Source organism: Acanthochromis polyacanthus, chromosome 7 (assembly GCF_021347895.1).
Source record: "Acanthochromis polyacanthus isolate Apoly-LR-REF ecotype Palm Island chromosome 7, KAUST_Apoly_ChrSc, whole genome shotgun sequence".
Lineage (NCBI taxonomy): Eukaryota > Metazoa > Chordata > Actinopteri > Pomacentridae > Acanthochromis > Acanthochromis polyacanthus.
In genome coordinates this window covers 37,111,823-37,136,052 of record NC_067119.1, presented here as the reverse complement: position 1 = coordinate 37,136,052, position 24,230 = coordinate 37,111,823, and the positions used below count along the sequence as shown (strand labels likewise).

Sequence of the window (24,230 nt, the reverse complement as noted above, 5' to 3'; positions counted from 1 at the left end):
ATGAAATTGCACAGCATCATTTGCATATTTATTGCACAGTTTGTAAGTGGGTGAACTGAGACTACTGGGAGGGTAACTCGACCGACCCTGGCAGAGAATTAAATTCGTTGCCATGGGTTGTCTAGCACGGCTAGGCTACAATTATGCCATTTTTAAAAGACCGGCAAAGGGAGTTGGCAAGACACACCCCAATACATGTGATGTCATTTTAAAGCTAAGGTTGTCCCCTTTAAGGAACGTCAGGCCTTTAAAGTGTGGCCCATATAGTATTGGAGAAATGAAAAAGAAATTAATGTGCACTACAGTGCACAAAAATGAATTGCTGAGTCTCAGGAGGATATTAAAATGTTTTATTTTGATGTTACAAGATCACCATAATCTTCAAATTTAGAATTAAATAAAAAAATAAATAAAATGGAATTAAATCATTATTTTCCAAAGCTACAGAGAGCCTCAACAGAGAGGTGAAAGAACCACATGCGGCTCTGGAGTCGCAGGTTGCGAGACATTGTTAATGTGGTAATTAACTATTCTAGATGGAAATGGCTGATTTTTAATGGAATATCTACATACGTATGTGTACAAAGGCCTACTTCCAGCAACCATCTGTGTTCTAATGGGACACTGTGTTAGCTAATCGTGTTGAAAGGCTAATTGATGAGCAGAAACACCTTGTGCAATTGTGTTAGTACATGAATAAAAGTGTGAGTTTTCCTTGAAAACATGAAATTGTCTGGGTGACCCCAAACGATAGTGTACGAGAACTTAAACAAACAAAACGTTTGTTTCATTTACATTTATCTGTGCAGTTTTCATCTGTCTACTACATTCAAAGATAATTGCAAACTCAAAATCCAATTATAGTGATTATGTTCAACACTTTAAAACTTTTTGTAAACTCAAACACTTTCAATGTCTTGGAAAGCGGTCTAATATGGGATGGCTACAATGTTTGCCTGTACCAGGACTGTGGTAGCTAATGATAGCTTTGGTGCTAACAGCGACATATTTTGCACTGAGGTGATTCTGCTTGAAGTGCTGTGGTGATAAGAAAATTCTTCGGTGCACAGTTTGCACACAACCATGCTTTTATCCAAGCTTCCATCAGGAAGTTTTTTAAAAGAAAATTTTCCACCCAACAACTTTTACCAAAAAGCAGAAAAAATAATAAAGCACATTACCATTTTTGGATTGAGATGCCAAACTACAGTTATTTCCTTGCATTTGGACAGTATTGCCATCTACCGAAAAGCTGTAGGACATTTTGATGCTCGTTGCACTGCATCTACATTGAAATACAGTGGAGATTCTGTTTGTGGGGTTCCATTTGTGGAAACAATATAGGAAAATAAGTGAAATTGATGGTATCATGAACAAGAAGATCTACCACAACATTTTGGTGCATCATGGAATCCCATCTGGACTGAACCTGGTTGGTCATGGGTTCTTATACCAAGAGGACAACAACTCCAAGCATACTTCAAAGCTGTGCAGAGACTACTTGACCAACAGGGTCAACAACGTTGCGTGAGGTAGAATGAGACATTCAGTCAATGTTCTGAAAATATGAAAAATAATCTATCTATCTATACATATATTATATTTCATATTTTCAGAACATGGTCAGCCCCTTGTGTGTGTGTGTGTGTGTATATATATATATATGTATATATATATATATATATATATATATATATATATATATATATATACATATACATATACATATACACATATACATATACATATACATATATATATATACATATATATATATACATATATATATATATACATATATATAAGGTCGTATGTGCCGTAACAAATAAAGGTGGTATGATTTAAACAGCTGATGTGGCATTCAGTGTAACCTAAAGTTATTTGGTATTGTGGTTATCGCGGCCTCTACCTGCTGGATAAGTTCGGTACCACATTCACTACAAGGCGCCATATTAGATAGACATTAAATTGTTGCGGGCAAAGTCAAGGAAGGGGAGCTGTAGTTGTACTAGCAAAGGGTACCCTGGCCGCAGTGTTCAACTGGAAAAATACTAGAGGTAACTGCTTTATGGTTGACAAATTATCGAGTGAAACATCTCGGGCAACGCTGTCCGAGACGTGTTTTTTCCTCGTTGTTTAGCCAACGCGCCGGCAGACATGACTTCCTTGACTCAGAGGAGTTCGGGCCTCGTGCAAAGGCGGACAGAAGCCTCGCGCAACGCCACTGAGAAAGACCGTCCGTCCGGCCAAGAGGACCATGATCCCCGGCGGGGAGACGAGCAGGACGACGATGATTCGGGAGACTCCAAGGAAACACGGCTCACATTGATGGAGGAAGTGTTGCTATTAGGACTGAAAGACCGAGAGGTAACGGTAATAAATCCTGCTCTCTAACGATGTGAAAATAAGGTAAATGTTAATGCTAAACGATGGGATGTTACCCAAGCTAACGTTAACGGCAGCTGCATTTTCTTAACCCACATAGCATCAGTGAAGTTAGCATTCTTTTTTACTGTAATGTAAGATAGGCTAACAACAATGATAGGCCTCGTCACTCTTCGTCGAGCTAGCTAATGTCTTTCGATGAGACATGGTTGTGCTAAGAAACAATCGTTTACATTCAGTTTGCACTGTTCACAAGATTTGCTTCTGTCTTGTGACGGTCTTTGTTGTGACAGTTACACTACTAGGGTAACAGGATACACAGCAACAAAATCTAATAGTGGCCAGTGATATTCAGACAAATGGACTATAATGATGTGCTCACAGAAACGCTGAATAATGTCGTGAAGTAAAGTCATAAATCCGTTGCCGTAAGGTATGAATATAAGGTATTTACGTAAAACAAGCAGTAAATGGCTGGGAGGTACAGCACCCATTTAAAGGTGATTCTTATTGCCTCTCTTGTTGTCGAATCCTAGTGGAGGTAATTCAAATGCATTGCCATTGAACAGCAGGAAGAAAACTTTCAAAGCACAAATGAAGTTTGCAAATTTATTTCAGTTAAGTCGATAATATAGTACACCCAAATCCTCTCTTGTGGAACCTCTTAGTCAAGATAGATAGATAGATTAAACCTTTATTTATCCCACAGCGGGGAAATTTACAGAATTGTATTTAGCTATAATTTGAATAGAAATCCTCATAACTGTTAATGTTGGGATTTGAAAATTAGGGACATCTTTCAGTGCCCTGGCCTAGGCTGGACCATGCTTACCTCTGTTCACATACCTCTTAAGTTTACCATAGTACAGTAAGAACCATGGTTGACACGCAAGTTACTCAGTTTAATTGTAAATTAATTAATTGTAGCTGACTCATGAAATTTTTGCATGAGAGCTGTAACAAAAATGGAGCTTAGAAAAAGAACTGTTATTTTTATGTATCAGACTATTTCCAATGTTACAGTTAATATTTTTGACATCAAATGATGATAACATAGTTACAGCTGCAGTCCCAATTACACCTGTGTGGGTGGGTACAGTACACCCAAACTACAATGTAAAAGCTTTTTATGCGCAGATTTGTGTTGTGCATTTTTAGCAACTTTGTGTCTTCAAGTGTGTTGTGAAAGTTCTGGCATTTGTTTGTGTGATGGGGATAATGATAAATATATATTGCACAAATATTTATCTTTAGTACATGTTACTAAATAGTCCCAGTGAGTTTTTGTGCATCTAGCAAACATTATATTGAGAGAGTGGACAATCCAAACACAGCTTACCCTGTTGTCCTGTCATCAAAGACTTCTGAAAAGGAATGATATTGAATTCCCCAATCTGCAAGTCAAATGATTGATTCTTTAGATTTGTTGCCTAATAAACCCTGGCTGTGTGAGACCATGTTTTCTTACATGCGACTGGTGCACTGCAGTTTTAAGGTGGAATTGCTTCAATATTGCTTTGGCTGCATATTTTGCTCCTCTGTGTCGTCTAACATATTAAAAAAAATACTTTATGGACACACCAACATGGTAAAAAAAAAATTTTCACAGCAATGGTCATTAAATGGGGAAAGCAGGAGAAAAAGATTGTATAGAGAGAATCTTTTGAAATGCACAAATGCTGATAAGTTTGTCTGGTGATGCATGTCTGTCCGTTTCAACAGGTATTTCCTCCCAAATTACAGATTGGATCTATCCATCTGTTTCTAGCTATGTTTTTATTTATATTATACTGTGTTTTATCAAGTGTACTGAGGAATTGCTTTCTGATCTGAATATGAATATAACCTAATAGGTTGTCATAAACAACCTATTAGCAGTTTGTCAATATCAAGAATGAGGCAACATGGGCTTAACTGTTTAGATTTTCAAATGTTTTACTAACCGCCATGACCTGCATTTTAACTGTCAACAGTCTGTCTCTATTTCATATTTAGTCTGTTAGTTGCCTAAAGGAACACACATGCATACAATGTTGATGTCAAAATTTAGTATCGGCTAATTTGAATCAGGGAGTACCATTTTGGTGCCACACTTCTGATGCCAAACATGTTGCGATAATTTAATCAGACAGTGCATAAAACAGAAGTTGATATTTGACTCACAAAGCCATTCGGCGTGACCATCGGGAATTCCTCACGTACTCCTGTTGTAATGGAAAGGGTAACTCTGTGACAAAACTCAATTCTAATTATGTGTTCCCATTATGTAGGGCTACACCTCATTCTGGAATGACTGCATTTCATCAGGATTGCGAGGGTGCATGCTGATTGAACTAGCTCTACGAGGACGCCTTCAGCTGGAGGCTTGTGGCATGAGGAGGAAAGGTCTGCTGGCCAGGAAGGTAGGAGATATATGTTTCCGCTTTTACTGCATAAATGTACTAGACAAATATAAAAATATAAATGCAGAATGTAATATTTAATTAAATTACATTAAAAAAACGCATAGTGGAATAAATCTGTTTTTCCAACTCACAGCATCTCTATAATGGAACAACCAAGTATGCACTATATTAGAAATGATAATAGGCAGATCAAGAGTGTAGTGACAGACCTGAAATCACAAGTCAGTACTGAGTTGAACCCTTCTTTTTTTCTAGCCATAACTGTAAATGAAATGATGAACTTTTCGCTAAGTCAGAAAAGAAAAGCATTTGCATGTTATGTTCATATTTGTATATCTTGTCATTCAGATAAATCATTTTCCTTTTCGTCTTTGTTGTCCAGCGGGTGCACAGTTTCTAATCATCTCTTTAACTCACATTGGTGTGGGAATTGACATGGAGCATCAACCCTTATAGTAACCTGCACAGTAATTTGCAAAAAGACATGGTCACTTCCAACAAACTTGTAACAAGAACCTCATAGTACCTAAATTCATTAAAGGTAGTGTCTACGGATACGGGTCCGTATCCGTAGCCCACAGGCTACGGGTACGGCACTTTCCATTTGCCAGACAGATACGGACCCGTACGCGAGTCTCGCGAGTCGAGAAGCTGCTAACCACTGCAAACTGTTGAAAGGTAAGCAAAGGTTAAGGTTAGGGTTAGTGTTAGGGTCAGGTTTAGGGTCCGTACCTGTCGTACCGATGCTACGGGTCCGTACAGCTAGCGTCTACCGGGAGTCACGTGACCAGATCTTGCGTATCTGATTGGCAAATGGCAAGTGCCGTATCCGTAGTCCACAGGCTACGGGTACGGGTCCGTACCTCTAGCAACAACCTTCATTAAAGGTTAAAGTCTACAGCCCTGTGGTTATGCTTCTCCCAGGGAACACATGTCGTCCTAAGTTGAAAAATTTTGTAAAGCATAAAGAACTTTAGAACTGCAACAAAAATGTATCAAGTACCGTATTTTCACGACCAAAAGGCGCACTGTACCAAAAGGCGCAGTCTCAGTTATGTGTGCCATTACTGTATTTAAAACACACATAAGGCGCACCTGATTATATGGCGAGGGTTTTATATACAATCCACGCCCACACTTCCCCCTTTAACGTTCTCATGGTGTCCTCTACTACGTCGGCCTTACAACAACAACACACACACAAGCATACAAGTGTGCGTATTTAAAAATAGAGCCGGAGCAAAACTGAGTTTGGTTGTGCTTTATTTAAGTATTGATTACAAAGTACTAACATTTTTTAATCATCAATAGGCGCGGGCATGGTAAAACACAGATAAAACAAGCACACAAGTGTGCGTATTTAAAAATAGAGCGGGAGCAAAACGGAGTTTGGTATTCACTTTTTTTTTTTTTTTTTTTTTTACCGGTAATCGTCATCAATCAAACCCATGGAAGTCCTCATCCTCTGTTTCTGAATTGAACAGCTGCGCTAAACCTCCATCAAACATGCCAGGTTCACTTTCTTCACTGTCAGAGTCACTTTCCGTGCCGTGCGGCGCCTCGGAAATGATGCCGGCTTTTGCGAAAGCTCAAACAACAGTGCCAGCAGACATGTTAGCCCAAGCATTTATAATCCATTCGCAAATTGTGGCGTAACTCGCCCGGCGCTGCCTTCCACTCTTAGTGAAACTGTGGTCCCCATCGGTCATCCATCGCTCCCACGCCGCTCGCAGCCTTACTTTGAACGGCCGGTTCACACCGATGTCCAGCGGTTGGAGTTCCTTTGTCAGGCCTCCCGGAATGACAGCAAGCTCAGAGTTCATTTGCTTCACTTGTTTTTTCACATCGGCTGTGAGATGGGCACGCATAGAGTCACAGATCAACAGCGATGGTGATGCGTGGAAAAAACCACCTGGTCTACGTCCGCCTTACAACAACAACACACACAGGACGCACTGCACCATAGGGCGCGCCGCACAATTTGAAGAAAATCTAAGAATTTTATGTGCGCCTTATAGTCGTGAAAATACGGTAATGTGTTTTTCATTATAATGAGGATGTTGGGAGATACTATCTTTTTTTTAATTAAAAAAATACATTAGGCTTTTGATTATTTCTGCTTCAAACTACATTTAGTATAAATTGGTTATACTTGGAACTACAAGGCTAATGGAAAAAGCACAATATCCATGTCCCTTGTTCTACAGTGATACAACAGACAGTCTCCTTTCTAAATCTGATTATTATTTCCAAACATTGAACCGCTTCCTTTATTTCTCTGTGGGCTGCAAAACTAACATTCGCAAGAGTTCAACTGCTTGTTTTCTCCACTACAGACCAGCAACATCTTTCAAAAGATGATTCACTTATGGGTTGTGCCCATATGGTGTTTATCTGGCAGAAAAGCTTTGGGATGGCGCTGGAAAGCACTCAATCAAAAAAAACAACCTTTCCTAAGCTGCAAGTGGGTTTCATTTCTGTAGCCCGTTTTAGACATGCACTCCTTCCAATCTAATGGCAGTTGAATTTTTTTTTCTGAATGGACACCTTGGTCATTTTCCTGTTACAGTTTTGGTGACAATCGCATTAGGTCATATCTAGTACAATTTCTGTTACTCTCAACACTGCTCAAGTCTGAACTACACTGCATTAACTGGCATGCGTATGTGACATTACTTTGAGTTGTGTGAAGTGATTTCAGAAGATTTTTTTTCTACATTTCAGCAACAGTATCGGTCAAACAACATCACAAAAACCACCCAAAACACAATTTTCAATTATACTAATAAAACACCTTTCTTGTTTACTTTGCACTACAATTTCACTTCTATTACAAACTGAAATGTCCATAAAAATACTACTTTACTGAGATAGTCTCCACAGAGAAGGGATTATGTGTGTAGAACAACAGTAGTAACTTCATTACTTCTAACATGGAGACAGTCAACACGTACCAAGTCACACTGTGTACTTTTCTTTACTTCAGACAAGTGAGCTATCACAGTCACTTAGTTTATTGGCTGCAATTAAATGATTTCTTACATAGCTGCCATCCTCAGGTTGAGTCCTGAGCTCCAGCACAGCTTTGAGATATTGAGATGTTTTTTATTTTGCTTTTATTAAAGTAGCAGTTGGACTATCAGCACACCTGGACAGAATTTTTAGACTTTATCAAATCATAAATAGCTGAGACTGTTGGGTATTTATTTACACAGTTTGGTTTGAGCTTGGTGTTTGTTTAGATTTAGGCTTTTGTTTATTAGTCCATTATTATGCATTTCATGTCACTTGATGTACTGGTCAGGGTTTCCTCCAGGATTTTTTTAAACTGTGGGGGAGGTCTGCCCGAGTGGAAGACGGGGGGGTGACGACGACGACAAATTTTGAAATGTGAAATTATGACTATTTCGAACTGAATGTTTTTCTAAATACATTATTTATTATCAGGTTTCCAGTACATTAATTGAAAATAACTGAAAAGACTATCTTGCAGTAACAACAAACACAACGACAAATTAAAGCAGCATCTAGAAGAGGCGTCAATCTGCCAGTGCCACAGAGCTTGTGTCTTTGCTTTATCCTAGTGCTGTGGCAACAACAGTAAACAAAGAGGCAAAAAGTAAAAGGCTGTAGCAAAACTATATACAACTGTGCCCTTCTGTCTCCTCATCATTTCTATTGACTTGAGGGAATTACATCACGACAAAAGTCTCAAGAACATTGAGCTTGTAAGGTTACCTGAGTCTCTTCCTCTGGAACCTTTCTCTTCTTGAGAAAATAGTTTAATATACTCATCTGAAAATGTGACCAGAAAAGAGTCATGGCAGAAAATTACCTCGGCATGACCTAAGCTAACGTTATGTCGTGCTGTTCAAAACGTCTATCTGATACGTAATGGGTTTCCTCTATCAACAGAAAATTTAATTTTACAGTTAAAAAATAATCTACAACAAAATATTATCTCTCTACTGTATAACCAAAGACTCGACATGCTTTATTAGGCCTAGATTAATCTGTCTTTAACAAGTGTCAATGGTACAAAAATAAAATAAAAATAAGAATCTCTCTGAAATAATGATAATGCGTATCCTGTATTAAACAATGAATAACACATTTATCACGACTCAGGATTTTTTCTGTAGCCTAATCCATCTATATTTCGTTTTCACTGGTTTGAAAAAAACTGTATCAAATGCAACCGAGTTTAGGTACCTTTCTTTCACCCTTTTCTCTCCCTCCACGTCGGACTGTTGTCTCTACTCTCTTCGCATTTCGCGCGCAGCAGTTAGACAGGCAAGCACTGTTGCCAACTCCTCAGTAAGGAAAGTCGCTGTTGGCTGTCCTAAAAGTCGCCAGAAGTCGCTAAATGACGTCATCGCCTACTTTGCATATTTCCCAGTTTGCATGTAATTGTAATCAACGTTGTAGGAGAGAGGAATAACGTTGTGGAAGAGACCAAAAAGTGAGTATAAAACACCCAAAATATGTTTTATCACTAGAGGCTAAATGCTGTGGTTTATTTTAGCATGAGAGTGAAGAAACATTTTCGTTTATATGGCTCTGTAAGTCTGGATGGGATCTGAAGTGACTGCGCATGCGCGATTCATCTGTCATCTGGCCGCGGAGTGATGTGGGTCTCCCGCTCCCCTCACTGGGTCTGCTGCGGGGTTACTGGACTGACAGCCTGTGCTCTGGGAGGGGGAGAAGCTCATAGCAGCACCTGCTGCTCGTTGAGGACAGTAACTGCAGAATGAGCTGAGTTTTCCTGTCAGAGTCTCCAAAACGGCAGAAAAAGTCGCTAGATTTGTCGCTAGTCGCTTTTGACAAAAAAAAAGTCGCTAGATTTAGCGAGAAAGTTGCTAAGTTGGCAACACTGCAGGCAGGTGCCAGGCAGTGACTCCGGTGTTCCGGTGTTGGTTTTTCAAAATAAAGGTAGGGTATTTGCAGCGTAGCCTCACATTTCACGAAAAACACCACGTTTTGTGCCGAAATCACATTTAATACAATAATCGTCATTAATATAAACATAAAACAACATAAAAACAAGGTAAAAGAAACCCATTTTTCTGAAGGTGTGGCGGCTTTTATTTTGCCGTGGCGGTGCACCACAAATAATTACATGTAGAGGAAACCCTGCTGTTTAACCTCGTGTGTAATACATACATCTACTGTGGCCCTCTCTGTCACTGTTATGTGTCTAAATTTAGCCATAAAGAGTTCTAATGTAAAAGTGACCTGAATATGAACGACAGAATGCAGTAATTTTACAAGACTGATGACGCAGCTATTGTATATTCTATGTTTTAAAAGTGCACATGGCAATAATTTTATGACAGCTTGGGATACACAGACAAGGCCAAAACAAGCTGCTCCATGTTCTTGGATGACATTGTGATGAGTCTCACTTGTACAGTTAGCTTCCTGAAAAGATTCAACAGTGACACCAGTGTCTGTGTAAAAAGTTTATACATTTTTAACATGAAGTAGCTGGATTATTACTAGTTTTGTCATACTTTTTCTTTGCACACGTAATGCAATGCTCCTAAATGCTTTTTACAGTTGTACATCTATTTTTAAGAGAAAATTAATTCACCCTACACTTTCATACATGTTAACATTCTGCCTTGATGTCATGCCCCTGGCAATCCTGCAATTCCCACCACTGTCCACTCAAAAGCCTTGATTATGCTACCTTAAGGATATGCGCATGGACAGCTGAAAACACCACCAATGCATCATTGAATTTCCCTTCGGGGATGAATAAAGTGATTCTATTCTATTCATTGTTACTTAAATTTTACTCAGGGATGTTAATGATTATTGATACATGACTAGTAGTCATTAATAATCAAATTGATTTAAAATATAGTCACTGATCAGGCAGACCTGCATGTCAGAAAATGTGTTGTACATCAGTTCCATACCTGCATATTCCACCAGGTGGAGTATGTCACTGCTTAGAATGTGGCCACTCAGACTAAGGTGGTCACTCAGTCTATCATCAGTCATATGCACGCAGAGAGCATTGTGGGAGTTAAGTTAGTAAAGTACCACCATGAGAGAGTGGATTTGGAGAGATTACAAAATTTGTGTCACGTGGACTTTCGTAAACTTGCAGACATGGAGAGCATAATACTTTTGCATAGACAGGGATACCTATAGTCAGGGTGTAACGAAATGGTCAACTCACGAAACGATTTGAAATACAAAACAGGGCTCATGATACGCAATACTTTGCATGTGCATGTATATGAAGTAAAGATTAAAGAAAATCCCCAACAGTAGGAAGTTATGCAAAAATCTCATTTTCTTTATTTTCTTCCCAACCGATTTATTTGACAAAGGAGTGTCAGCTAATTCCTCAACCTTGTCTTCCTCCATTTTGAAGCAAGTGTTTTGCTACAGTAGGCGAGGAGGGTCAAAAATCATCAGTCTCAGTGGTGCGTGGCACCCCTTCGCGTTTTTTATTTCGTGCATCTTTGAATTGTATTTTGTCATTTTTTTATTTCGTTACACCCCTACCTATAGTGAATCCTAAAATCACTACTCAGCAACTACTTGCTTTAAAATACCAACAAGGTACAACAAAGACTGAGATAATTATCTCTCTGGGGCCCGAAGCAAATTACTGCTAAGTTTCCCTCACTAATCTAAAGAACAGTCACACTTTATCTTCCGAGTTGTGACCATCAACACCTGCTACCAGCCATACCGGGCCATGTGGTATTCCTGTGCTACTAGGGAGAAATGTTTAATAACACATCAAAAAGGCCTGCGGTCATGAATACCGTCAATGGGATACCTGGTCTGTCATTTTTGTTGTTGTTGTTGTTTTTTTAATGAGAAGTTAAAGGTGTACGAGATTTATGGGAAAATGTTCAAATAGGAAGACAACTAGACAGAACAGTAAACTACAGGAGAATCCTGGGAACAACTGATGTCTTGGCCGATCTGGTTTCAGCTTTTCAGTTTTATCAAAAATAAAGAAAATGATAATTTTGCATCTATTTCAGCTGCTATACTCTGATAATTAAGTCTTCTAACTGGATGTTGTCATTTTGACTGAAATTCACAGGTGATTTGTAAGTCAGATGCTCCAACAGGTGATGTGCTTCTGGATGAAGCTTTGAAACACATCAAAGACACTCAACCACCGGAGACCGTGCAGAGCTGGATTGAACTGCTAAGTGGTGAGTTCAGTGACTTCATCATCCCACAGCCTCACACTGGTAGTTGATCTATTTGTACTAGGGCTGAATCGATTCCTCAAGTTATTGAGTAATTCGATTACTAACATTCTTGGAGGCAAAATTCTCTGAATCGAGGCTTCGTTTGTTCCGCTACGCACTAGACCCCACTAACTAGAGCTCACTCCTGCTATGTGTTAGAGCTTTAAACACCTGCTACAGTGCCTTGTGAAAGTATTCGGCCCCCTTGAACTTTTCAACCTTTCGCCACATTTCAGACTTCAAACATAAAGATATAAAATTTTAATTTTTTGTCAAGAATCAACAACAATTGGGACACAATCGTGAAGTGGAATGAAATTTATTGGATATTTTAAACTTTTTTAACAAATAAAAACCTGAAAAGTGGGGTGTGCAATATTATTCGGCCCCTTTACTTTCAGTGCAGCAAACTCACTCCAGAAGTTCAGTGAGGATCTCTGAATGATCCAATGTTGTCCTAAATGACTGATGATGATAAATAGAATCCACCTGTGTGGAATCAAGTCTCCGTATAAATGCACCTGCTCTGTGATAGTCTCAGGGTTCTGTTTAAAGTGCAGAGAGCATCATGAAGACCAAGGAACACACCAGGCAGGTCTGAGATACTGTTGTGGAGAAGTTTAAAGCCGGATTTGGATACAAAAAGATTTCCCAAGCTTTAAACATCTCAAGGAGCACTGTGCAAGCAATCATATTGAAATGGAAGGAGTATCAGACCACTGAAAATCTACCAAGACCTGGGCGTCCCTCTAAACTTTCACCTGGAACAAGGAAAAGACTGATCAGAGATGCAGCCAAGAGGCCCATGATCACTCTGGATGAACTGCAGAGATCTACAGCTGAGGTGGGAGAGTCTGTCCATAGGACAACAATCAGTCGTACACTGCACAAATCTGGCCTTTATGGAAGAGTGGCAAGAAGAAAGCCATTTCTCAAAGATATCCATAAAAAGTCTCGTTTGAAGTTTGCCACAAGCCACCTGGGAGACACACCAAACATGTGGAAGAAGGTGCTCTGGTCAGATGAAACCAAAATCGAACTGTTTGGCCACAATGCAAAACGATATGTTTGGCGTAAAAGCAACACAGCTCATCACCCTGAACACACCATCCCCACTGTCAAACATGGTGGTGGCAGCCTCATGGTTTGGGCCTGCTTTTCTTCAGCAGGGACAGGGAAGATGGTTAAAATTGATGGTAAGATGAATGGAGCCAAATACAGGAGCATTCTGGAAGAAAACCTGTTGGAGTCTGCAAAAGACCTGAGACTGGGACGGAGATTTATCTTCCAACAGGACAATGATCCAAAACATAAAGCCAAATCTACAATGGAATGGTTCACAAATGAACGTATCCAGGTGTTAGAATGGCCAAGTCAAAGTCCAGACCTGAATCCAATGGAGAATCTGTGGGCAGAGCTGAAGACTGCTGTTCACAAACGCTCTCCATCCAACCTCACTGAGCTCGAGCTGTTTTGCAAGGAAGAATGGGCAAGAATTTCAGTCTCTCGATGTGCAAAACTGATAGAGACATACCCCAAGCGACTTGCAGCTGTAATTGCAGCAAAAGGTGGCGCTACAAAGTATTAATGCAAGGGGGCCGAATAATATTGCACACCCCACTTTTCAGGTTTTTATTTGTTAAAAAAGTTTAAAATATCCAATAAATTTCATTCCACTTCACGATTGTGTCCCACTTGTTGTTGATTCTTGACAAAAAATTAAAATTTTATATCTTTATGTTTGAAGCCTGAAATGTGGTGAAAGGTTGAAAAGTTCAAGGGGGCCGAATACTTTCACAAGGCACTGTATGTATCTATAGCTATCCATCTGCACCAGTGTGAGAGCTCAATGCCATCATGTCTTCGGTTTCCTGATGTGTTTGTCTTAATAAATGGTCACTCTAAAAATTATTTTGTTATCCTGCTTAGTCATTACTGAGCTGATGTGTGATTGTCTCGTAGCAAACACCTTAATTTCAAAAATGCTACTCCAAAACAGGACGGCCATCACTACTTTTGTGATTACTTTATGTAGCTCTGTGTATCTGCTGCTAAAATTGTCAAGTAGAGCTTCACAAACTCTGTTGTAAAGAATGCCGGAGAGTGTCATAGTAACATTTCATCATGTTAATTAATGCATGTAGTTAATCAGTGTTTCATACTAGTGAATGAGCAGCGATGGAGAAATATTCAAATCTTTATCTCTGGTAAAATTACTAATGTCACACTGTAAAAGTCATAAAGTTAAAATTTTACTCAAAATAAAAGTCAATTTTTTATTTTAGCCTTTATGTTACCAGGTTGGTACTGTTGAGACACATGACCTCTTTTTCAAGGGAAGCCTGGTCAAGACAGCAGCCTAAGAGACATTTAGATTGCATCAATTAAAACAGAAAACACCAGCTCACAACAAAATAAATATAATACATGCTAGATGAAAGCAACAGGATGAGAAATTTACATAGAAACAACAAGTGTGAAAAGTAGCTCCTTCAAAGTCTTTCACACATTTTTTTTAAAAGTTCTAAAGGTGATGAGTTCCTTTAGATTCAGTGTGTTCTGCAGTGAGTTCCAGGCAGCAGGTGTAGAGTACTTAGAACAGTGCTTCCCAAATTCAGATCGAACCTTTGGCATGTTTATTAAGTACAAATCATTGGAATGTAAACAGTAGTTGCTGTGAGTTTTAGAAATGTAATCACGTCAGTAATGGGGAAGTAGACCTAGGATTGCTTTGCCAATAAAAGTATACCAGTGCACAGCACGGCGTGTTTACAAAGAGGTCCAGTGAACTAGAGCATATAAGGTGCAGTGGTGAGTGAGGGCTCTACAACCCATGACAAATCTTAAGGCACCACGATGCACAGAATCCAGAGATTGCAAACAATTCGCAGGGGCATTCATGTATGAAAGGTCGCTGCAGTCAAGCGCAGGGAGAAAGGTGACCGCAACCAACTTTTCCCTGGTCATCAATTAAAACACATTACTGTCCAAAGTGTCAATCAAACAGAAGTGGGCCCAGAACTAAACCCTGGGGCATGCTAGTATTAACATTTAGCAGTGGATGAGTTGCCTTCAAAACAAACAAATTGTTTTCTGTCAGATAATTATCAAACCTGCCAACTACCTGCACAGACAAACCAATATCAAGCAATCGTTGCTTCAAAATAGAGTGGTCCACTGTTAACGGCCTTCGAAAGGTCAACAAAGAGAGCTGTACAATTATTGGTGATCCAACGAGTCTACTATGTCATTGGTGAGTTTGAGGGAGGCTGTGAAAGTGCTATCTCGTTTCCTGAAGCTGGAGTGATAGGGGGAGAGAATATTGTTCGTATGGAGGAGAACCTTCAATTGATCATTAACTAGACCTTCGAGGACCTTTGACAAAATGGACAGCTTGGATATGGGTTGATAATGATTCAAGCAGGTATGGTCCCCCCCTTTCAGTGGGGTAGAACACATGAGGATTAGTGTAATCAGAACAATGTAAGGTAGTAAAAGTACAAAATGCAGAAAAAAGGTTCTTATGGTGGTTGTACTATAGTCTGATTTGAGAATCATTAAGAACCAGAGTTGATAAGTCGTGTGTGAATCTGAAATGGGAAAAATAGAAACGATACCAAACCTACGTAAAACTGAAGTGTACAATATTTTTTCACGTGTGGCCTGGGAGACCTTTTATGGACAGCTGGACTGATTGCAACAGTAATGTACAGTATGTGCTCTTTGTAGACATGCTGCTAGCCACAAAGACTGATAATTAAAAATCAGCTTGTCTATATGAGAGGCAGTTTTTGCCTATGAGAAGCTCTAGTTTTGTGATGTTCTAGTTTTATGTGTGGATGTGTCATTCTTAAAAAATGCGTCTTTATAATCTGCTACACACAAATTTAATATTTAGACAGATTGAATAATAATGACTGTAGCCACTTGCGTTAGAAGCAGCGCCACTCTTGGAGTTTTTTCCCTAAGTTATATTGCACCTTTAATTGCTGCAGCCATTCCACATGTTGTCACTGTCCAGTATCCTTAGTATTTCTAACATATTTTACTGTTTTGGTAAAATGAAAAACGGGTACAATTACATTTTCAGAAATTAACATCATGTATTGCTTCTATTGACATCCCACTTTCCAGGGGGCAACAGGTTTGTTCAGTGCAGCATCTAAGAAACTTCTACAGACATTATTCTTTTAATTGTCTTCGTTAAAGCACCAATGTGTAAACGTGCAGGTCAGTTTTTTGTGACAATGTTTACAGTGTTTGTTTTGTTTTTTGGCTCATGTTTAGGAGAGACGTGGAATCCCTTGAAGCTTCATTATCAACTAAGGAATGTCCGTGAACGGCTGGCCAAAAACTTGGTGGAAAAAGGTGTCCTCACTACTGAGAAGCAGAACTTCTTGCTTTTTGATATGACGACACATCCTCTGACCAACAACAACATCAAGCAGCGCCTCATCAAGAAGGTCCAGGAGGCTGTACTGGACAAGTGGGTGAATGACCCACATCGAATGGACAAGCGACTGCTTGCACTCATTTTCTTAGCCCATTCCTCTGATGTCCTGGAAAATGCCTTCGCTCCTCTTCTTGATGATCAATATGACCTGGCCATGAAGAGAGTGCGGCAGCTGCTGGAACTGGAGCCTGAGGGAGAGAGTATGAAGGCCAACACAAATGAGCTGTTATGGGCTGTAGTGGCTGCTTTCACTAAATGAAGCTACCACAGATAGGACAGCAAACAGTTGGTGCATTCAAGTGGCATTGTACTTTTGGGTAGGAATCAGAGTACTAAGCCCCAACATGGTGACTTGACTTTTCGTTTACTCCTATCTGGACTTTTGGAATGGGCTACCCTCTTTTCTCCCTGATTTGTGTTCCTTCCAGTACTGCTGTCCTAGTTGATCCTTCATGGCCCTGTTTCTCCCATGTATCATTTATGTGTTCACTTTTGCTAAAAATAATAACTCTCTCTGAACTTTGAATGAAGTTGCTGATGGGTGGAGCAGATATTCAAGATGCCGATTCATATTCCTTTATTTTCTGTCAGGGTTTTAGAGGTACAATATATATGTCACAGGTTCCTTAAGATAACATTACACAATAACCAACTGTGATGTACAGACAAGTGATGCTGATGAAAGGTTATCCAATTAGCCAATGATCTTGGTGCGTTTTCTACCAAATGGGATTAAGTGTATGGCTATGATTTACTTGGTGACACAGCATTCTTGAATTTCATGTCTAGTGTTAGAAGACAGCTAACGGGATCAAATCCAAATATCTACTACCTAGGACAGTGTACTGCGATTAACTAATTTTTTTTTTTTTACCACCTAATTTGTGTTTTTTTTTTTCTTGGTGTAAACCTCTCAACCCAACCCATCTATTCATCTATAACATATAGCTGCTTGATATGTGCAGAGACACAAGAAACCATCTCATCCCACACTGTTGAGGGAGAGGGGCATGGCTACATGTTGTCAGTTTATCACAGTAATGACACATAAAAAGGCAGCAATTTGTACCAACAGCCAATGTAGAGTTTAATTGACCTGTTTGTCTTTGGACTCTGGGGAAAACCCCACATGGTTAGAAAAAATACAGATTCTAGACAGAAAGCAACAGTGCTAAAAACTGAGCCACAGTGCCACTTAACATTCCATTCCTCCTAACCCCGCTGTGGAAAATTGGTCCAGTGAAGAAGTGCTGACCTGTATGACCTTTTTATCAGTTACTTAGACTTATCCCCCATTGAATATGTGAAGAATTATTCAAGCGAACAGTCAAGTCAAAAGCAACTGAAACATGGTGAATCTTATTAAACTGACTTTGTGTAGAAATCCTGCTGGCATAATGCAAACCTGTGTCATCCAAACATGTAGAAATGCTGTGAGAGAAATGATAGCCGTCATGGAGGGATAATTAAATTGTCTAAATATCAGTCAACAACTCTAAAATGTGGAAGTAAAAACAGTTCATTCTATTGTACATGTGCTGTGGCTAGTTTTTTTTTTATTTAAAATGAAGTATACAGTACATTTTGGTTGTGGAACCTCTAGATGCACTGTTATATGTGCATATCTAGCATAAACCAGGTTAAATTCCACAGCTGTTGAAATCCCAAAGCTTATCGGTCTAGTGCCATTTTCATTTCAGTTGTATCTGCTTGATAAAACAAATGGCCCTAAAATGTGTCATTTATATGGTTTGAGGTGGTATCAAATAAAAACCCTTGTCTTCTGTATGAGCTAATACTACTGTCAAACTATGTTTTTCTTTTTTTACTACATATTTTATTGGCAGGAACAAACTCAGGAAAGCAGACCAAGTCATTGTCAGCTACCTCTGTTAGCAATGTCAAATAGAAATGTAAAGTTTTTTCCCCACTTATCAGTAGATTTGAATAATATAAAGAATAAGTATTCCACAGGGCTTAATGCAGGATAAATGTATTCATGATGATTTTCTCCTCCTTCCAAGTTTGTATGAACTACCCAGATTGGTTAAATAACAATAAAACCTCTTCACATCTTTTACATTTTTAGTGAAGCAGACTCATCTGATGATGAATATTTTTCCACCCCCTCTCCTCTGCAGTGACAGGTCTAGATGTTCAGTCACTTTAAAACAAACAGGATCAAAAATGAACTTATACCAGTGCTCCTTCAAACAAAACAAACTCAAGTACAAAAAAAGTCTAAATGGTCACATATATGTATTAGTATATTTTTTTGAGCTTTTTTTGTATGTTTACATACAGAAGTATAGAAGATATATTTTAAGGAAATTTGGAGATCTTTCTTCACCAAAGTTTGCTGTTGGCAGTGACTCCACGCATCTCAGACATTATCATTACTCTGCACAAACCCTTTCTCAACTGCTTTCTTGAATTGGATGACTGACCAGCTAGCTAACGATATACAACATGGAAATCAGATGGCTTCAGCCTTTCAAAGGTGCAATATTTCCTTTTTAATGGAGCTAGTCTAGCAACTTTTCCCTGCTTCCAGACTTTTATGCTAAACTAGGCTAAACTTGTCATACCTATCATAGCATTAGATGGACAGAGCTTGTGTTCGCTTGATGGCAGACAAGTGCATTTCCCAAGCTGTCAGCTTTAATATGCAGACAGCCTTACTGTGCAGTTACTTGTAAGTGCTTTCAAAATATATCCATTGTATTTAGGAAACTTGAAAAGTCTGATGGATTATTTAGTTCACTCACTAAAATCTGATCAAAAGAATCAGAAGATGGACTTACATTCCAGATGTTAATGTATGTACTGATGTTTTTGTATCAGGAACAGATTCAAATGACCTTTGTCAAAATTGCTTTTGAAAATCTGTCATGGTTCAACTGCACTTTCAAAATGTACAAAACATTCAACAAAGCCTTTTCACCATGAACTGTACCTTGTTCTTAATTTCATCTTGCCTCAGTTTCATGAATTTTGTTTTCACATTTGTTGAACTGTTCTGTTCTAGCACACTTAGTACTCAGCCTCATGGATCTTGTGAAACATGTTGCTTTATTCTGATACTGTATGTAGCATAGGGCTGAAAGTGATTGGCCAGTGATTATGGATGAAGAGAAGAGGGAGATAGAGTTTTTTTGCATTAGAAAACCACCTCAAGTTGCAGAGTAAATATGAGAGATTATCAATGTTATCTAAATAAAGGGACCTCTAGTCTGTGTACTTTCTTTGACCCTAGAAAATAAACAAGAGCTTGGAAGTGCCTAATCACACAGTTGATTTTATTTTTTGTTATTTTTTATTTTGTAAGAATCTAAGTTCATCCTCAACCAATTTATTGATTTTGTGACTATACACTCATTTAGTTCCATCAGATGTAAATGCAATTATAAAAGCAAACCTCTACAAACTGATTCTATTTATATATAGGGGACAAATGATTACATGTTTAGTTCTGTTCATAGGATGCAACTTCAAGTTTGTGTGATTAAGTTATGCTTTAAATGAAATGCACCGATCAGGCAAAACATGACCACTGACAGGTGAAGTGAACAACACTGATCATCGCTCCATAATGGGACCGGTTAGTGGGTTATATTATGCAGCAAGGGAACATTTTGTACTCATAGTTAATGTGTTAAAATCAGAAAAAAATTGCGGTCGTAAAGATTTGAGCGAGTTTGACAAGGGCCAAATTGTGATGGCTCGACGAGCATCTACATCACTGGGGTGTTCCTGGTCTGCAGTGTTCAGTATCTGTCAAAAGCGGTCGAAGGAAGACACAGTGGTGATCCTGCGACAGGGTTAGGGGCCGGGGCTCACTGATGCACATTGGGAGGAGGACTGGCCCATGTGGTACAATCCCACAGACAAGCTACTGTTGCTCCAAATGCTGAAGAAGTTAATGTTGGTTCTCATAAAAGATGCTAGAATACACAGTGCATCGCAGCTGGTTGCATATAGGGCTGCACAGCCGCAAACCAGTCAGGGTGCCCATGCTGACCCCTGCACGCTGCTGAAAGTGCCAACAATGGGCACGTGAGCATCAGAACCACAGAGCAATGGGTGAAGGTGGCCAGGTCTGATGAATCATGTTTTCTTTTACATCACGTGGATGGTTGAGTGCGTCAGTTACCTGGGGAGCACATGGCAAAAAGGCAAACAATGTTCTGCTGGGAAACCTTGGGTCCTGCTTTTTGTCTTTTTGCCATTTCCACTCTGGACTAAATACTTAAAGTACAGCAAAATCAAACATCCCGAAAAACTAACAGATTCACTTAATAATGTCAGTATCACTTTACAGTAAAACAAAGTTAGGATTTTTAGAAAGAGGACATAACGTTGCAGATACAAATCTGCAGTTTGTGAAACTAATTACTTTAAAAAAAAAAAAAAACAAAGGTCGCAGGAAAAACAGAACATTTGTTCTCACCTTTACTGGTATTTAGTGATGCATTTTAAGCACTTTTCCCTGGGACAGGTTGTACCTTATCAGGTACTTCAAATGAAAACTGTAAAAGTACCACTTTTCAAAAAGGCTTTAGCTGCTGCTTATGGTGCTTCTGCTACTGGACACTATCTTTGAAGAAGAAAAGTTACTGCCAGATATGTTCCAGTTTGTGTATGTTTGTGCATGCCAATCGTTTTTAAAATCATTATTGTATCTACTGTAATGTATGGTGTTGAGAATCACTCTATCTTAATGAAAATAATTGGAAGAGATGATTATGATATTTATTTATAGTTGATGAGGTGGATTTACTGATATACACTCAATTCAACAGTTAAATTAGTCAAAAACAAAAGAAAGTTCTCTAAGAGGTCTGCAGTGGTAGTGTGGGTGAAACAGTCTTAATGCAATTTCAGCTATAAACAGACCAAAATCTTTTTTTTAGTTCAAGTCAAGGACGCCGATGTAGCAAATGCAATCTAACAAGGAGTATACTCATGATACAAGGAAGAGGTGTCAATCCAAAAGTCAGATGTTTACCTGAGGGCTGTACTCCAAAGCAAGTTTGACATAACCAGGCTTTCTTTGTGTAAGTAGGTTCAACAAAAACTAAAACCCCAGTCAGAGATAAGAGATATTTAGAAGGTGGTTATCAGCATTTTTCCCTTAACTCAAGATTTTCTGCTTTGAAATCTGTGTGACTCTTCTACCACACAAACACTCTGATCAGTCTCACCTACTTCAGTCAACATGTTATAATGAAGCACAACAAGGATTATAAATAGTGATGAAAGTAAAAAGCACTGCTACTGGAAATGATGCAAGACAGGAATGCTGGTAGAAAAAGAGTTAATATATTTATTTTACTGATCAATGCGGCCACTTTTTTCTAACGGGCAGCTGCACATATTTAAACACAATATTGTATTGAAGTGCATTTAGATCTGACGCTGTCCCACAATGTAGGAAATCACTTTAGCGTTTCAGCTAATCAAAGTGAAATTACCATTATTGATAGAATATAATACCAACCGACGGATCCGTTGTTTAACCTGTGTCAGGCTGCACTGTAAACAGCAGCAAACCAGGAGCAACATGGTGGACTTCATGGCAAAGGAATGATTCAATCTAAGGTACTGGATAGGTACTCATACAGCAGTTTTAGTAACACACATCTCAGCAGATTTACAGATGAAACAAATTCTCTCAGCTGAGAATCTGTATCACTTATAAAGAATTGTCAGGGAACAATTTAGTTAAAGGGAGATGCTTCTTACAGCTGATTGAAATCCTAAACTCTGAACATAACCTCTTCCAGACCAGGTTACCTCCAAAGCATCAGTTAGTATGGAGATCTAGTCAGGTTACAGTAGAGCCACATTCATGATACTGAAAACTTTGACTTTGAACTCAGGATACACTATATTGCCAAAAATATTCGCTCACCCATCCAAATAATCAGAATCAGGTGTTCCAATCACTTCCATGGCCACAGGTGTATAAAATCAGGCACCTAGGCATGAAGACTGCTTTTACACACATTAGTGAAAGAATGGGTCGCTCTCAGGAGCTCAGTGAATTCCAGCGTGGAACTGTGATAGGATGCCACCTGTGCAACAAATCCAGTTGTGACATTTCCTCGCTCCTAAATATTCCACAGTCAACTGTCAGCTGTATTATAATTCAATTCAATTCAATTTTATTTATATAGCGCCAGTTACAGTCAAATTGTCTCAAGACGCTTTACAGAACCCATATGCCTGACCCCCAGAGCAAGCCCTAAGGCGACAGTGACAAGGAAAACACCCTTTTAACAGAGAAAAAAACACCTTGAGCAGAACCCGGCTCTATATGTGGAGGAACCATCTGCCTGCTGGCCGAGCAGGTTGGGAGGGACAGAAGAGGAAGAGAGCAAGAGAGGGGGAGGGGAACAGGGAACATAAAACACACAATTTGATTCATGCCTGATAAGACAGATGATACATACAAAGTAGAAGCTAACATTGAAACTGATTCATAGTTTACTGTTATGATCTACAGCTCTGGAAATAAATATACTACATATATAGCTGGTAGGAAACTCAAAAATATGTAGAAGAGCATACCAAGTATAGTGAGGGTGATGCAGACTAGAATGGTGGAAATGGACTGCTGGAAGCAGTGGACTGGAGGATATGTTAGAAGAAGGATTTTGAATTCTATTCTAGCTTTTACAGGAAGCCAATGAAGAGAAACCAGTATAGGAGAAATATGATTTCTCTTGCTAACTCCCGGCAATACCCTGGCTGCAGCATTTTGGATCAACTGAAGATGTTTGAGAGAGCTATTTGGACAACCTGATAATGAGGAATTACAATAGTCAAGGCTGGAAGTAACAAAAGCATGGACTAGTTTTTCTGCCTCACTCTGAGACAGGATTTTTCTGGTTTTTACAATATTTCTCAGGTGGAAAATGAACTCCTACAGATTTGTTATAAGAAAGTGGAAGTGTGTGGGAACGACAGCAACTCAACCACCAAGTGGTCGGCCACGTAAACTGACGGAGCGGGGTCAGTGGATGCTGAGGCGCAAAGTGCCAAGAGGTCGGCAACTCTCTGCAGAGTCAATCGATACCGACCTTCAAACTTCATGTGGCCTTCAGATTAGCTCAAGAACAGTGTGCAGAGAGCTTCATGGAATGGGTTTTAATGGCCGAGCAGCTGCATCCGAGCCATACATCACCAAGTGCAATGCAAAGCGTGGGATGCAGTGGTGTAAACCACGCTGCCACTGGACTCTTGAGCAGTGGAGACGCCTTCTCTGGAGTGACCAATCGCACTTCTCCATCGTGCAATCTGATGGACGAGTCTGGGTTTGGCGGTTGCCAGGACAACGATACTTGTCGGACTGCATTGTGCCAAGTGTAAAGTTTGGGGGAGGGGGGATTATGGTGTGGGCTTGTTTTTCAGGAGCTGGGCTTGGCCCCTTAGTTCCAGTGAAAGGAACTCTGAATGCTTCAGCATACCAAGACATTTTGGACAATTCCATGCTCCAAACTTTGTGGGAACAGTTTGGAGCTGGCCTCTTCCTCTTCCAACATGTTTTCTTTCAGGAATTATTACTTTTTTCATTTTTCTAAATCATACTCATATTTCTATATTTGTTGAGAAATTATATTTCTATTGCCAGCATCTTATAGTGAGATGCACATAATACAGAATGTCTTTTTTTCTTGCTAATATAAAAATGATTCAAGTATTTCACATCCAATAATGACAAATCTGAATCTACTGTTCTAGGAAAAAGTACAC

General features: G+C 39.3%; 1 protein-coding gene across 1 annotated transcript; it reads left to right on the top strand.

Annotated features, from left to right (window-relative positions):
- The first annotated feature begins 1,892 nt into the window (after window positions 1-1,892).
- Window positions 1,893-19,762, top strand: golph3a (golgi phosphoprotein 3a). Its single transcript, XM_022213354.2, has 4 exons — window positions 1,893-2,367; window positions 4,656-4,787; window positions 11,866-11,980; window positions 16,307-19,762. The coding sequence occupies exons 1-4, from the start codon at window positions 2,158-2,160 to the stop codon at window positions 16,729-16,731; spliced, it is 882 nt and encodes a 293-aa protein (XP_022069046.1). The 5' UTR covers window positions 1,893-2,157; the 3' UTR covers window positions 16,732-19,762.
- The last annotated feature ends 4,468 nt before the right edge of the window (window positions 19,763-24,230 follow it).

What these genes read in the sequence shown, in the direction of transcription:
- golph3a (XM_022213354.2), top strand. Translation starts at nt 2,158, where the DNA reads ATGACTTCCTTGACTCAGAGGAGTTCGGGCCTCGTGCAAAGGCGGACA. An exon ending in AAGGTCTGCTGGCCAGGAAG is followed by an intron (nt 4,788 to 11,865) that starts GTAGGAGATATA and finishes TGAAATTCACAG; the next exon opens with GTGATTTGTAAGTCAGATGC. An exon ending in CTGGATTGAACTGCTAAGTG is followed by an intron (nt 11,981 to 16,306) that starts GTGAGTTCAGTG and finishes GCTCATGTTTAG; the next exon opens with GAGAGACGTGGAATCCCTTG.